The 14,677-nt window shown below is 28.7% G+C and overlaps 2 protein-coding genes across 4 annotated transcripts in view; one reads left to right on the forward strand and one right to left on the reverse strand.

The window, feature by feature from the left end:
• Positions 1-773, forward strand: part of Rpa2 (replication protein A2) — a gene marked incomplete at its 5' end in the record, with an annotated part of 2,849 nt that extends 2,076 nt beyond the window's left edge. The window contains 2 exon segments of the mRNA NM_001205064.1: positions 1-225; positions 290-773. Of these exon segments, the coding sequence (NP_001191993.1) occupies positions 1-225; positions 290-595 (531 nt within the window).
• Positions 679-6,090, reverse strand: LOC100159265 (phosphatidylinositide phosphatase SAC1). Of its 3 annotated transcripts, XM_029491079.1 has the most exons (14): positions 5,904-6,068; positions 5,643-5,806; positions 5,473-5,560; positions 4,954-5,048; positions 4,627-4,832; positions 4,414-4,545; positions 3,449-3,554; positions 2,590-2,777; positions 2,372-2,527; positions 1,985-2,302; positions 1,678-1,914; positions 1,501-1,602; positions 1,012-1,072; positions 679-943 (listed from the first exon to the last, which is right to left on the reverse strand). In XM_029491079.1, exons 3-14 carry the CDS (start codon positions 5,529-5,531, stop codon positions 789-791), a joined length of 1,815 nt encoding a protein of 604 aa, XP_029346939.1. In that variant the 5' UTR covers positions 5,532-5,560; positions 5,643-5,806; positions 5,904-6,068; the 3' UTR covers positions 679-788. The 3 variants fall into 3 exon arrangements, with proteins under 3 accessions (XP_029346939.1, XP_008185165.1, XP_008185166.1); XM_008186943.3 differs by having other exon boundaries at positions 5,473-5,566; positions 5,643-6,090; XM_008186944.3 differs by having other exon boundaries at positions 5,643-6,068.
• Between the last annotated feature and the right edge of the window lie 8,587 nt (positions 6,091-14,677).

Raw genomic sequence — 14,677 nt, forward strand, 5'->3', positions numbered from 1 at the left:
ACTGGTCGTTTGTTGTGCATTCAATGGGGAGACGAGAACGAATTGTCAAGATATCCAAAGTTGATTGAAAACGCTTATTTTAAAGTAGTTGGTAGTAAGAGAATGCAAAATGACAAAGTTACTTTGCTTTGTCATAGTGTCAGACCTTTAGAAACTCTAAATGAATTAACACATCATTTATTAAGCATTATTGCGTTACCATATATAACCGAGGAAATCAATGTGGTTAGAATAATTGTTTAACTTGTAAAAGAAATATTGATTTTGTATTAATATTTGATTTTTATAGGCTAGCGGTACACAACAATCTACTGCAACAAACCAAAAAGACTTTTTAATGAGTGGTGATAATACTAATGGATTTATGGATACAACTAACAATTTATCGCTGAATCCGAGGCAATTAAAAGTTTATACAGTAATAAAGAGGTGCCAGGATGAGGCAGGTTATTCAGCATTAGATATACAAAAGATACTTCCAGAGAAAATGCCATTATCAGAAATAGAAAAAATTCTTTCATTTTTCATCGAAGAGGGACATATTTTCTCAACCATTGATGAGAATCATTACAAAGTCACTGATTTCGGAAGTTAACTGTTCAGTTTTAAGGTTTATTTAAAAAAAATTGGAAACTGGAATAAGTTATTATTTAAGCACAATAATTTTAATGTACAATGTCACTAATACAGTAAAGTTTTATTACTAAAAATAATCAATACATTTTTATTTTTATAATAATAAAGATAATAAACCATAACAAGTTATAATAAAATTGAGTTGGAATGCACTAAGATTGATGATGATGGTGTCTTTTTCCATTGTCAAAACTTGACAGCCGTGGATAGTTAACAAACTCTTTTCCGTAATAAAATATTAATGACAATACACACATAACCATTGTGCCCCAGAATAGAAGGAATATATATGTTCCAGTGTTGTATTCTAATAAACAGAAACATAATATTATTACATTTAGTTTATGATATACAGTTTAAAAATGTATTACTAACCAGAAGTAAACACCGCATTTGCCATGAACATTGCTAGTGCAATCATTAGGATTATTGGATACTAAAAAATTAAAAGACATAAGTACATAGCATGTTTTAAACACCTATATATAACCTGTATTAAAAAACTAAAATAATCTTATTATAATATAATAGGTATGTAATTCTTAACAACATTTATTTGATCAAAATTATTTATACTGAATTCCAACTGAAATATTATATTAACGAATATATTGCAGTCTATTGAAGTGGCATGCAATAATATCATATTATTGGCAATGTAGGGTCTTACATTCTAATGCTTTAAAAAAAATATTATTCCAAACAATATGAATCAACAGTTGACTATGTTACTAAAAAACTTATTACATTACAATAATTTGTAATTTGCTTTATATTATTAATTATTACCCAATACTTGTAGTAGCATAGTATATTGTACATGATAATTTAATCCGGAACAAGTAACATTAATTTAATACTTACCATAAAATATTTAAGGGCCGGTTTGACTTCTAAAGGACATGATAATGATGCACTTTCTTCGGCATTTACAACATAATTTCCCAAAACAAGATCAATACTATCCTAAAAATAACATGAACAAAATTTGTATTTTATTATGATTTAAAACTATCTAAACAATATTAATATTTTATTAACTTGGCGAACTCCATCTCTGAGATTGTTTTTGTAATAACGCAAAAGTGAGTTTTTTAAATCTCTAAACATTCCGTTATAAGTACGTTTACCAGTTCGCGTAAAATCAGTTTTTAGGGCTCCTGTTCCAGAGTATTGAATTGATATAATATCAGCATGGTCAGCCCATACTGATTTGAATAAACTTTCAAAATCTAATTGATCTTCAACTTTTTGACCAAAGTTTAATATGTCCATTTTCTTAAATAATAATAAAATATTTTATTTGAAATTTTATATCAAAACATTTAATAAATTAAAATAATTTTACCTGCAACATAACAGTCAACATTCTACGGCCTAATAAACTTTGTACAACATTTGTTCGATCTAAACAGTCAACACAGTTTGTTCTAAATACTCCTTTTTGTAGGATAAGCAATTTTCCATCAGATCCAAGAAGAAAGTATTTTAAATTATCTTGCTCGTGGGCTACTCTATTAACCAAAATTGAAAGTCTATCCCATCTCATTTTTTTACACTCACTATGAAAATCAAATGCTTCATATTTAATTTTATTATTGTCCAACATAGTAACAATATCATGATAATTGCGTTCCAATTCTTGCTCTGCACCTCTATGATCAATCTTTTATTTTCATTACTAATTAGTATTAATTTAAAAATAAACAAATCTTACAAAAACCATTTTCATTACCAAGTTAATCAAAATTTGTTGACCATAAACAGAAATCTGCTCATTAAAATGAATAGTAGCTGCTTCTAAATGGTTTTCATTTTGAGCTATCTGCATTGCGGGCTTATATTTAAGTGTTGGATATTGAGCCCAATACAAAGGAATTGATCCACGTGTCTAAAGAATTAACTTAATTAAATACTGATAAATGATTATCATTGTAATGAGAATTAATATACCTGAACATAAGAACTCATACTGTTATTATATTCAACTATCATTTCTGTCTCAACAAAATTGGCAACATTTCCATTCAGATCAATACCACGTTTTAATAATCTTGGGCCATGACGATTTCGTGATCGTCTAGATACTACTGTCCAAACAAAATCTTTTCCATTTAAAATGCAATTATTTATCGCAATAACTGAAATTAAAAATAATTTACATAAACTTATGAATACTTATTGATTAAAACTAATAAATTCCTTAAAATCAACAACTGATAATATATTTTCATAATGATTTTAACTTTTTAATTATGTACCTATTTATATTTTGTACAAAGTTACTCAAAGTTTTATAGTAACAGACCACAGACTAATTTCACAAAGACTACTTTATCAATTTAAAAATAAATTTTTTAAATTTGTGTATAACATACGAAAAATTATACTGTGAGAGCCCTCTTATTTATATAAATATAAAAAATTGAATACTTATATAATTTTTTTCTATTCATTTTTAAAATATATTTGTAGTCCAGCTGAACAGTAACCGATTTAATTCGTCTTCTAAGGGGGAAGGGGGGGGGGCAATATCCTTTTGTTCAAAAAATTCTACTTAAAAGACCAACAAGATATTATTAATCATAGGTAGTTTATAGTTAGTTTATGATGTCTAGAGAGGGCATGGCCCCTGTGACACACCCCCGCTAAACACCGCACCTATAGTTGTATAACAAACCAATAAATCTCAGAAAACCTACCATCCTCAGATACAGTACCTATATAGCCAATAGTTAATAGTCAATACAGGCCAAAACATACAACATTATATGAAAAATAGGTCAAAACATCTCTTATTATATTAACTTACATCCATGAATGATAGGAACACAAAACTCATGATGCTCCATACAAAAATTCTTCAATAAATAATGATTCCACAGAAATCGCTGATCTGCTCTTTCATACATTGGTATCTAAAATAAAGAGAGAAATATTTAAACATTTTAATCATTAATGAAGTATAAAGCGGAATCTACGCAGAAACATTAAAATCAAAACAAAACAAAATGTTGTGCTTTTAATAACATTTTAGATAGTCCAGTCTGTGATGGGAAAGTTAATTTTTTGTTCACTATTTTACTAGCATTACATCTATCACAAAACTATTAATATCATATTATTTACTAGTCCTTTCATGTTTCAACTAGTTAATACAAACTGTTATTTTAAATGTCCAGTATTTAGATTTTACACATAAATATAAAAACTTAAATTTGTGTAAAATCTGGGTAAAATTATCACATAAGAACACAACCCCAGTGGCGCAACTAGGGGAGGGGGTTAGCCCTCCTGATTGCAATTTAGCTCCCCACAAATATTCCATATTGATTTAGATATAAACTGCCTATGGGTTATTTTAAATTACTGGTTTTGTTAGGTGGGCTATAGCACCCAGAATTTTGACCCTAGTTGCGCCTATGCATAACCCACAATATAACAAAGTTTTACTTCACCAGACTTTGAAGAAAGAGGCATTAGCAGTGAGTTCGTAAAGCAATCACCTCACCCAATTTGAATGAGTGTGGTGACATCAACAAAGCCGGTAACATAATTTGGTTGGATAGAATAGAATGCCTGAGTGATTAATAGATTATATAAATGAAACTTATAAATAAAACATTTACCAGAATGTAATTTTTAATTGTGTATTCCCAAGGGTAGTGGTAAATAATATACATTTCTATCATTGCTAAATTACAATAATATTGTTTAGATCTGTAATGATTATTAATACAACTATTAATTTATTTACTGTATATTTTTTAAGCTTACGTTTACAAATGATGTTGACGTGTTATACAGCCTCTGCATAGTGTGAGTTAAATCATATGAATATGAAAAATAATAATATGGTGTATTAAAAGTTTGCTTGATCATGTTTAAATATTCAGTATCCATTCGGTCCTGTTGAACATAAAAAATATTTTTATAAAATTATATTAGGTAATACAGTTTTGAATGTAAAAATATGAAATATATATGTACTTGTGTTTCATTTAAATGAAGTTTAGTTTTCGGTATAGGTAAAATATCAATGTCTATCAACTGCCATATGTCATGACCATTTATCTTACCGACAAACTTTTTTTTTTTTATAATGATAATATAAGGGCCAATTAAAAGTTTTACGACACCTAATATTCCAGCAATTGTTTGGCTTTTACTTTCTGTCGGTATTTGACCATTATTTGCTGAAAAATATTTTAACCCGGTTAAATAATAAAATATTTAACTATCTAAGAGATACAATAATAACTAGGTAAGTTGTTACAACTTAAAATAATAACAAACATATATGAAATAAATCCATACTTTGTTTTTGAGAGGTGAAGTCAATTCGATCAATGTTCAGTATTATTTTTGTGTTTTGTACTGGCTCAATGAATATATTATTTGGGCAAATATACCTGAAAATATAATAAGTTAGTCATAAATCATTATATTAATAAAAAGTAATAATAATAAGTTGAAAAATAAATACAATATTAAATTATATCCTAGTTTGGAAACTGTGTCACCAAAAATATTGGATTCCAATCAGAAAACTAGGTTCAGATTATAATTTAATTTTTTTAATCTACCAACTAAAATATATTTTGCAAGACATACTTTTTAATTTTAACTTATAAGAAATTAATCATAGATTTAATTTTCCCTCAAAACTCTGCCTACAGTAAAAATTATTGAAATTTCTTACAATTGTTAGCATATAAAATACAAAATTATTTAAATTTATAGTATTGCAATAGAGTGCCCTATACTTAAGCCTTTTACGGGTAGAATTGTGATAGAATAAAAGTACTTTGTGGAAAAAATTTGGTTGATACTTACATATTAAATTCGTTATAGATTAACGAAGTGGTCTTATTGTCTGTAGTTATAGAGTTCATGTTGAATAATTTACAGTGAAAAACAAAAACTATAACTAACAAAAATTATTCACTTAGGTATATTCGAAAGTTATAAAAACAGTTAAGAAAACAAACAAAAGTCGTGGATACCTTTGATTATTCAGTGGCCGATAGGTACCGCAGTCGCATAAACAAAAGTAGTAAATAATAGTAATAATTAATAGTCTATACCACGATTTAAGATAGGCTATCACTTGCCGATACTATCTTAGCACTAAGTACAACTGTACTATATACAACTTTACTGTAGTAGACTTTGTTCGACAAAAACAAAAACAAAAACAATAATAATAATAATAATAATAATTTATCGTTGTTATGTGGTCGTAACAGCAATCAGCATAATCTTACTATACAGTATAGTTTGATTTCGATGAAAATATTGTTCTATGAATTGTGATGACACCTACTACACACAGAGTCGTCTTTAGTTATATTAGTTATAAGTTATAACTTATTAATTATTGACTATCGAGTCGAATATTTTACACAATCATGTCGAATTTGTTCGAAATTGTTCTATGGTCGAATCGAGCTGTGTTATCACTCTTATCATCACGATTAATGATAGTATATGATAGTACCAAGGTGGATTGATATCACGGCTATAGATTTTTAGTTTTTTAAAAAAAAATGTTTGTGGACTTTTTATAAGCATTAGGCGTAACCGCGTAGGGTGAAAAAATATATTACAGGAGGGGGGGGGGGCTGAAGCCTCACTACATATTATTTTCAATGTGGCATTTCATGGGGGAGCTCTGCCCCTCCCCCCAAACATTCCCCTTTCAACGATTTATATTAATTATATAGGTACCATAGAAAAATAAATCATACCTATGCATTTTAATATTTTTAATTTGCTATATCAAAAGCCAAAAGGCGAAAAAATAATTTTAAGTTACTATGTAAGTATAGAAAATGATAGTTTAAGCATTTGTTGAAAATGTCAAGTAGGCATCTACGGTTATTCATTTTTGAATTACAACAAAATATCAAAAATCGATTGAGGAGAAATAGTTAATTTAAAAGATAAGGTGAATTATCAATGACGAAAAAATTTGAACATCAAACATTTCTAAAAAACGAATGTGATTTTCCAGTAAACATTTTGTTATACCTACCCATGAAGAAAAACATAGGGCAAATTAAATCTAATTTGTTATGGAAAACTTATGAGGTAGGTACTCTTGTAATACAAGATTACATTTTTAAATCTTAAAAAGGTATAAAAAATTTTTTTTTATGAATTTCTAACTCAAAGTAATATGCAAATTTTCGTGACATGAATTTTTGCAAAATTATAGCTTGAAACGCTTATAAAAAAATATTGTGAATTTGTGACTGCGAATTTTCGATATTTTTAAAATTTTATAATATGAGCAACTTTGTATTTTACTTACTTTCAATTTTCCAACTTTTTGAACAAGCGCAAATACCGACATACAAAGTAGAAAACACTACCTACATAAAATAAAAAATGTCAATATATTTTATATGTCTAAAATAGCTCAAAAAGCATAAAATAATTCTGTATTATTTTTAAAGTAGATGTCTACGCCCTACGTCTTTTTGTTTTTGAGTTATCTACACCAAAAAAACAATATTGATTTCAAAGACTGGTATTGCGTAAAAATTCCCGTTTTTACTTAATTTTTTTTCTTTTTCCCGATTATTATTAAAAAATGTACTGGGAGTTTTCAATTTTTATCCGTCAAAAGTACCAACTCACTCTGCTCAGAATCTAAAATAATATTGTTTATTATGTTCTCATGTGAAACATGATTATGATAAATAATTACAAAAGTGATAATATTAGTAAGTAGGCATTATATTCAATATTGTCATAGTTTTATATTTACATTTTACCTGGACGAAATACACAACAATAATTCTAGAAGGCTAATATTCACACTGTGGCATGGGGGGGGGGCTACGCCCCCCAACACCCCCCTAGATATGCCCATGACTGCAGACCTTAGTAACAGGGAAACTATTATACAGTAATATATATTACATTATTAGGTACATTAAAAACAACTACATTAGAATACCTGCATTGTATTTCAAATTAGAGCTACTGACTTTCCAATTAATGTTATACTGGGGGCGGTGTGGCCGAGTGGACTACGTCGTCGGTTCGAATCTCGACCACGGCCGGCTCCTCTCTCTGGGTAGGCAACCGTCTAGAGAGAGAAGCCGCCATCAAGAAAGACTTAAAAGTTAAAACGTGTTAGCATGATTACTGTATAGTATCATAATCTTATTATATTATATTCTTGTCTGTTATTTAATATTTAGCACTAACGATAGTGTGGGAGGTATCAACGCACTATAAGTTTAGTTATACAATAACCAATGATAACTGCAGATGTGTGGTTTTTGTCTATCGACCTTTTTTAGGTCAAAAACATGCGGTTTTCGGATGCAACCGAAAAATTATGCCCTCAGTAGATCTTCAAAAAAAATGTTGGCCACCCCTGTACTACCTATATAATATATATATATATTATAATCTTATTCTGTGGTATGGACTACGGTGAGTCACTGCTATCGTGGCTCGAGTCAATCGGGTTAACGCCCCCACGCGAGGCCGGAGGGGGGAATCTCCGATCCGATAATCTATTGACGATAATTTTATTATATTATTATGATTTATGGCACCAATGGGGCATGGCTCAATGGCCAATGTGGCAATGCCTCAATCGAACCTAGAGAATTTAGATAATAAAATAAATGAATAATCTTTATTCATTTATATTGATAGATAGGTATATAACTCAGAGGTTCAATATTTTGGTTTTTGACTTTGAGGGTGGGGAGGGTATGATTTTATCCAGTAGCCCCGCCTTTAAAGTTGGAGGTCTTAAGTTAGGACTCCGTAAACTTTTTGCATATTTATACAATATACAGCCTATGGGGAGGGAAGATTGATCCCCTTGATCCCCCCCTGTAAATACACCACTGTTATAACTATAGTTCAGTTATAGACAATAATTATGTCACAGAATAGATGACATTTATTCTAATTTCATATATTTTGTGGTTATGCCATTGACGATTGCGCCACCCCCAACATACACATTAACGGTTTGCCGGTCTCTGTCGTCCCAGCTATACGTCCAATTACTCTGTGAGTAGATGAGCTGTGGTCGATTCTGCGGATCCTTATTATTGATTACTCGAAAATACGCCAAATTATTACGTCGTTAGTATCTACATAAAATAATTGAGAATGACGGCGTTATGGGTAGTCAATAGTCATGAAATTCATATAGTTGTTTGCTCGCTAAAATCATAATGATATGTATAAATATATAATGTAAGTAATAAGTATATATTAATATTATATATATTAGGTATATATGTATATTGTATAAGTTGGGAAAGGTTACTAGTCGGACGATTATCGCGACAACAAAATAATAACAAGTAGGTAACCACCGAACCAAATACCAATGTGAACCATAAATCCACTTTACGGTAACCACACAACACGACACCCTTTTATTCTGTGATATCAGCATATCGCGTAGTGGGTGTATCGATGGGAATGCGGTACGGTACCCGTCCGGAAACGTGACGTCGGAAATCCTTCGAAAATTGCGCAAGTTATTTTCCTCGTATTGCCTATTTGCCTCACCACCACCACTACCTACCGAAGAGTTAATATACATCTAAACCTTGAACCATAGAACATATTATATTATTCTATGCTTGAACATCGCATAAAAACGTACCTATACAGTATGTCGTATAATAATGATAGGTAATAATTTGTTCGTAGTGGATAAGTAGGACAGTAGGTTATAAGTTATAACTTAACGTTGTGTCCTATATTACAATAAGTAGTTAAATTATCATAATTTAATTATGTCTATATTATGTTATATATATATATGATATATCTCCGAATTTAAACATTTAAAAAACCTTGATCTCTATACAGTTAAAAATCGAAATCAAATAATTTCGAAAATATGATTTACCACGTATTTTAGTATTCAGTGTAAGTATATAACTTAAAGCTTTTCGAAATTAGAATAGTCGCCTAAAAACTTACTAAATAGTAAATATAGGTAGGTACTTCTGTAGACCTGTAGCTTTATATTTTTAAATACTACCAAACATTGTCTATTTAATTTTTTTTTGTTTTACACGTAGGTAGGTACCTACAGCAAGGAACAGTAAATTGCCTAAGTACATTATTGCATGCAATTACGAGTTATGACTTATAATAATATAATATATGCGCCTAAGTGGCAAGGTCTTAAATATAAAACAGACAATAACGGGATTTATATTTTTTATGTTTATTGGTAGGTACCTAGGTACTGATTAAAACTATCGCATTGCTTTTTATCAAAATCGCTTCTTATTTATAGTTGTAATAAACTATAAATTAATAAAGTGGAAAAATCGAAAATACCTTTACGTTGATTAATAATATTACATTGGTAACATATTTTTCATTTCATATGGTTATTCATTTTTATTACAATATTTATGTTGTTATTTTTCACATCAAAGTGTCATAATATTTTTAAAATAGTACCTAAATAAACCTAATTATATTTTTATTTTTTAAAAACCTTTATATTGTATAATATTCCCTTCCTTTCATTGGTGCAACTACAGATGAAAATAGGGGTGCTAGAATTATATACTAGGTGATTCACCAAACATGGTCACCCCATTTTTCCTGAATGAATATATATTATAATTATTTTGTACTAATTAAGGAGTATCCTATGTCGATAAAAATTTCTGTTTTTCAAATGAGAACTCTCCCCCCTTTTTTTACTGTAAATTATTTAGTGGATATTTTTTTTGAAAATGTTGATATAGGTACCTACCACCTAATTCGAAATTCGAATGAGTAGTTTATTAGTTGTTAAAATGTATTAATTGTACTAAGAATAATAGTCCTTAAAATGCTTTAAATTAAATATAAAATAGACTTAATATTGGAACTAGTATTTATTATATTGGGCTATTTTTACAAATTATTAATGTTGATAGATTAATATTAATAACCAACATTTTCAAATCACCATAACCCCTGTGGCTCATATATTATACACCCATTACAATAGATCTTTTATCCTTAGAACACAAAATCAAATAATTTAAAAACTACTCATACGAATTTTGATTCTGATATAACAAATTTTTCAGAAAAATTATCAAGTGAATAATTTACAGTTGAAAAGGGATGGTCTCATTTGAAAAACAGACATTTTTATCTCCACAAGACACTCCTTAAGTAGTACGAAAAATCTCAAGAATTTTAAAATATGGTTTTAAGGTATATTTAAAAATTCCAAAAATCAGATTTTGAATAACTACATGATTGAAGAAAAAAAGGTTAAGCATATGCTTGGCGAATCACTCCGTATATAACTGTTTAATGACTATTAGTATAGGTATATTTTTTTTAGGTGGGTACCTAGTAAAATTTGTTAAATAAATATGGCACCGAGTTTTTAAATTATAGGTAACTATTAGTTATTACCTAAAAACTATGATAACTACATTTAAACTGATGCTAAATTATTGTTATTTTTAAGAACAATTTAAGATTATCCTACCGAAACCCTGCAGGGACACCACGTATAATAAAGGTGCTTAAATGTTTTGTTAAATAATTTCATTAAATAGTTAATGCTTCAAGATGCTCTTTGCTAGCAGATATCTAAATATACAGGTACTTACATAGTTTGTTTTTTTTTTCTAAATAATTTTCGACAAATTAAATTACACAATACTATTGTATCTACTATTATTTGCGCCAATAATACACCCTCCGTCCTAATTAAGAGCGATCTAAGTCTGAATAATTCCGATACTCTAAGAAAATATTATAGATATCTCTATGAATTATAATAACCTTCATCCATATAATTTAAAAATTATTGTCGGGTTACGCCTCACCGCGAAAACCGTATAATAACATCTATATGGGTACGACGATATAACGGCACTGCGTGTTGATAAGTCGTTCGGAAGAGGGCCTTGGGTCATAGGTAGGTACTATAGGTATATATTAAGAGTCTTAACATTGTAGCCTTGTAGGTATACATATACAGTTTATGTAATATGCATATATATAGGTATATAATAAGTTAACATTCCTGTATAAGCAATTCCTGTAAAGTTTACAAACTAAAGTACCAAGAGTAGAACGAGTGGTGCGCAAACTCTGAAAATAGTTACATAAATTCACACTAATAGCAAACAATGGTTTGGGGGGAAAATATTGAAAATGTGATTTTATTTAATGTAGTGAAGACCAGCGAAAATTGCCCATCCACCCAATGGTTTTTTCAAATTTAATTATTTTTTTAAGCGCTTACTGTGTATATAACATCCTAGTAAATACTAGAATAATATTATATTTTCTATAGTAAAACAACTAACAAGTTCCACTTATGCTGAATTTTCAAACGATGCTTCATCAAGACGAGCAAATAGTGGTTTTCACTGATGATTATTAATAGGGTTTATAAACTTCAATACTTGTACCTGCATATTATGGCCAGTGGTGTAATTTGTTTTTTTGAAAGAGGGCCTGGTGGAAATGACACATTCGTCCTTCGCCTCCTCCTCACCATATAGACAAATTTTAAAAAATTAAAACATAATATGTTAGGGAAATAAAAGAAAATTATCCACACCTCTCTAGATTTAAATAAAATATGCAACTAATTTTTAATATCTTTATTATTTTTAAAAGTGGAATATAAGATGTATAATGTAAAACCATTCTCATTGCTCATTATTTCTGGTTGGTTTTCAGCAAAATGTTAACTATTTTTGAGTAAACTATAGTCTGAATTCAGAATCGCTTAACAAATTTAATATAAATTAATAATAATAACCAATGCGTTTGGAATTTGGATTAAAAAAAACAATAAATACAATCTTGTAATCATATTTTCTGATTTTCACTAAAAATCAATACTGAAGTATAAGTGCCCTGCAATATAATATATTATATTATTTTTTTCGTTTATTAATGGTTTCCTTTGGTTGCAGGTTATTTCACAAAGCTAGGTACAATTACGCTGATTTGTCCGTAAAAGTAAAATAAAATAACCCTCTAAAATATATTAATATATTATAAATATTAATTGCTCCTAAAAATCTGGCATGATCAACTATGACTTCAATACTATTTTAGGTACACGGTATACAATTTTTTTTTTCAATTACAAAATATTAGTACATAAAATAGGCTATATTTTATCTCCCACTTCGTTGTGTCCGCATTCTACCACAATTAGATTGCCTACCTGATGGCTGATAATATTCTGTTCGCATAACCATAAGCGAAACTCACGTGCAACGCCACGCGGGATTGTTAAAAATTAAAATATAATATAATTTTGCTTCCATATCTATGCACAGGGAATTACACCCAAAAGGAGTTAATTAATCCCAATTTTTTTCCCGGGCATTCAGCTAGTATATTATAATGATCCTATCCAAAGAACTATGGTTAAAATTAACTCAGACCCAAGACTTTTGGAATTTTAGACAAAAGTGAAGATAGAAAAAAATCTTAGACACGGACTACACTACGTTTTGTTTTTACTTCATAATAATAATATGTATATTAATTATATTTTTATTTGTATGTTCTATCAGTACTTTAGCTGTATACTTATATGGTTTTTTAAATATAGATACTAATTTGTTATCTAATATTTACCATTATTTATGTATTTGTCTTTGTTAATTTTTGTTAGGCGTTGAAATATATAAATAAAAATAATATGAGTAAGTATATATTTTATATACATAATTAGTATTGTTGATTGAACAGCTTTTTTTATAAAAAAAAAAAACGATTAGGTAAAAAGAAATACATAGCACTTATTTAATAGTACCACTATTAAATTATGAAAGTGATGTTTTATTTGTTGTCTCCAAATTGTTGTTACCTAATATAACTTTATAACTAAATTCAACATAGGTATGACAAAAATAAACAAATATACAACGGTGACAACTGGTGTTCACGTTTTAAATGACAGCAGGAGGCGAACGTTATAATTTTAATTATATAATAAACTGTTTGACAAATAATTGATGTAGGTAGGTACAATGTACATATATAATAAGTAATAACTGATAATAAGTGATGAGAATGTATAAATGAGACATGTTATTGTAAATGACTAATGAGTTACGGAAGTAGGTATAAAGTAGATCTAGTTCTTCACATCCTCTCATTCCCCTCACAAAATATCCTATATATAATATGCATAAGACACACTTAAATGATATAATCAGTATTTAACGTACAATATAATACAATTGAATACCTATAGGTAACTCTGAAAGTTGCAGTTAAGATGATATATTGTTGTCAGTTCATATACGATTAATTTTAAGATTATTCTCATTAAATAGAAGGAGGAGTTAGTATTATATATATATATCTCACATATGTATATTGTACACTTGTACAGTTACTTTCTCCTTTTCGTGAAGCTCAGTAATAATGACGTATAGAGAAGGGGACCCATTGCACTATTGCAGGACAGAACAGAATATAAGAGTTGCTATCAATATATCCCACAACTTTCTCTTATTTACAGTTTATGATAGAAAACATTAGTGTATTACTTTTTATACTTTGAGAAATGGGCTTCTGAGATGTTAAGTTCAATTAACTATATAGCCCTTAGGTAGGTACACTTTAGACTTCGTATTCAAAAATATCATACAGGTATTATTTGAATTTATATTATATATTATACGGTTATTCATACAATTATTAGTACCTATATGTATGCCTATTGATAAAGATAATAACATTTCGAAAAATATTATCGATTGAAACTTAACAAAGTTGTTTATAACGTTTATTATATAGAAAGTGATTCACGCCCATTTTTCTTTCAGAATAAATTTAATCAAATTTTGATTTTTGGAATTTTCAAATATACCTATACTTAAGACCATATTTTCAAATTTTTGAGATTTTTTGTATTACTTAAATGTGTTCTGTGGAGATACAAACTTCTGTTTTTTCAAATGAGAACCCTTTTTTCAGATTCTCAGCAAAGCGATGAATGTTACTGATTTTACAATAGGTGTGGTGTTGTTTTTTTATATAT

This window comes from Acyrthosiphon pisum, chromosome A3 (assembly GCF_005508785.2).
Source record: "Acyrthosiphon pisum isolate AL4f chromosome A3, pea_aphid_22Mar2018_4r6ur, whole genome shotgun sequence".
In the NCBI taxonomy this organism is placed as follows: Eukaryota; Metazoa; Arthropoda; class Insecta; order Hemiptera; family Aphididae; genus Acyrthosiphon; species Acyrthosiphon pisum.

What these genes read in the sequence shown, in the direction of transcription:
- LOC100159265 (XM_008186943.3), bottom strand. Translation starts at nt 5,531, where the DNA reads ATGAACTCTATAACTACAGACAATAAGACCACTTCGTTAATCTATAAC. An exon ending in TGTTCCTATCATTCATGGAT is followed by an intron (nt 2,778 to 3,448) that starts GTAAGTTAATAT and finishes TTTTAATTTCAG; the next exon opens with TTATTGCGATAAATAATTGC. An exon ending in GTATGAGTTCTTATGTTCAG is followed by an intron (nt 2,528 to 2,589) that starts GTATATTAATTC and finishes TTAATTCTTTAG; the next exon opens with ACACGTGGATCAATTCCTTT.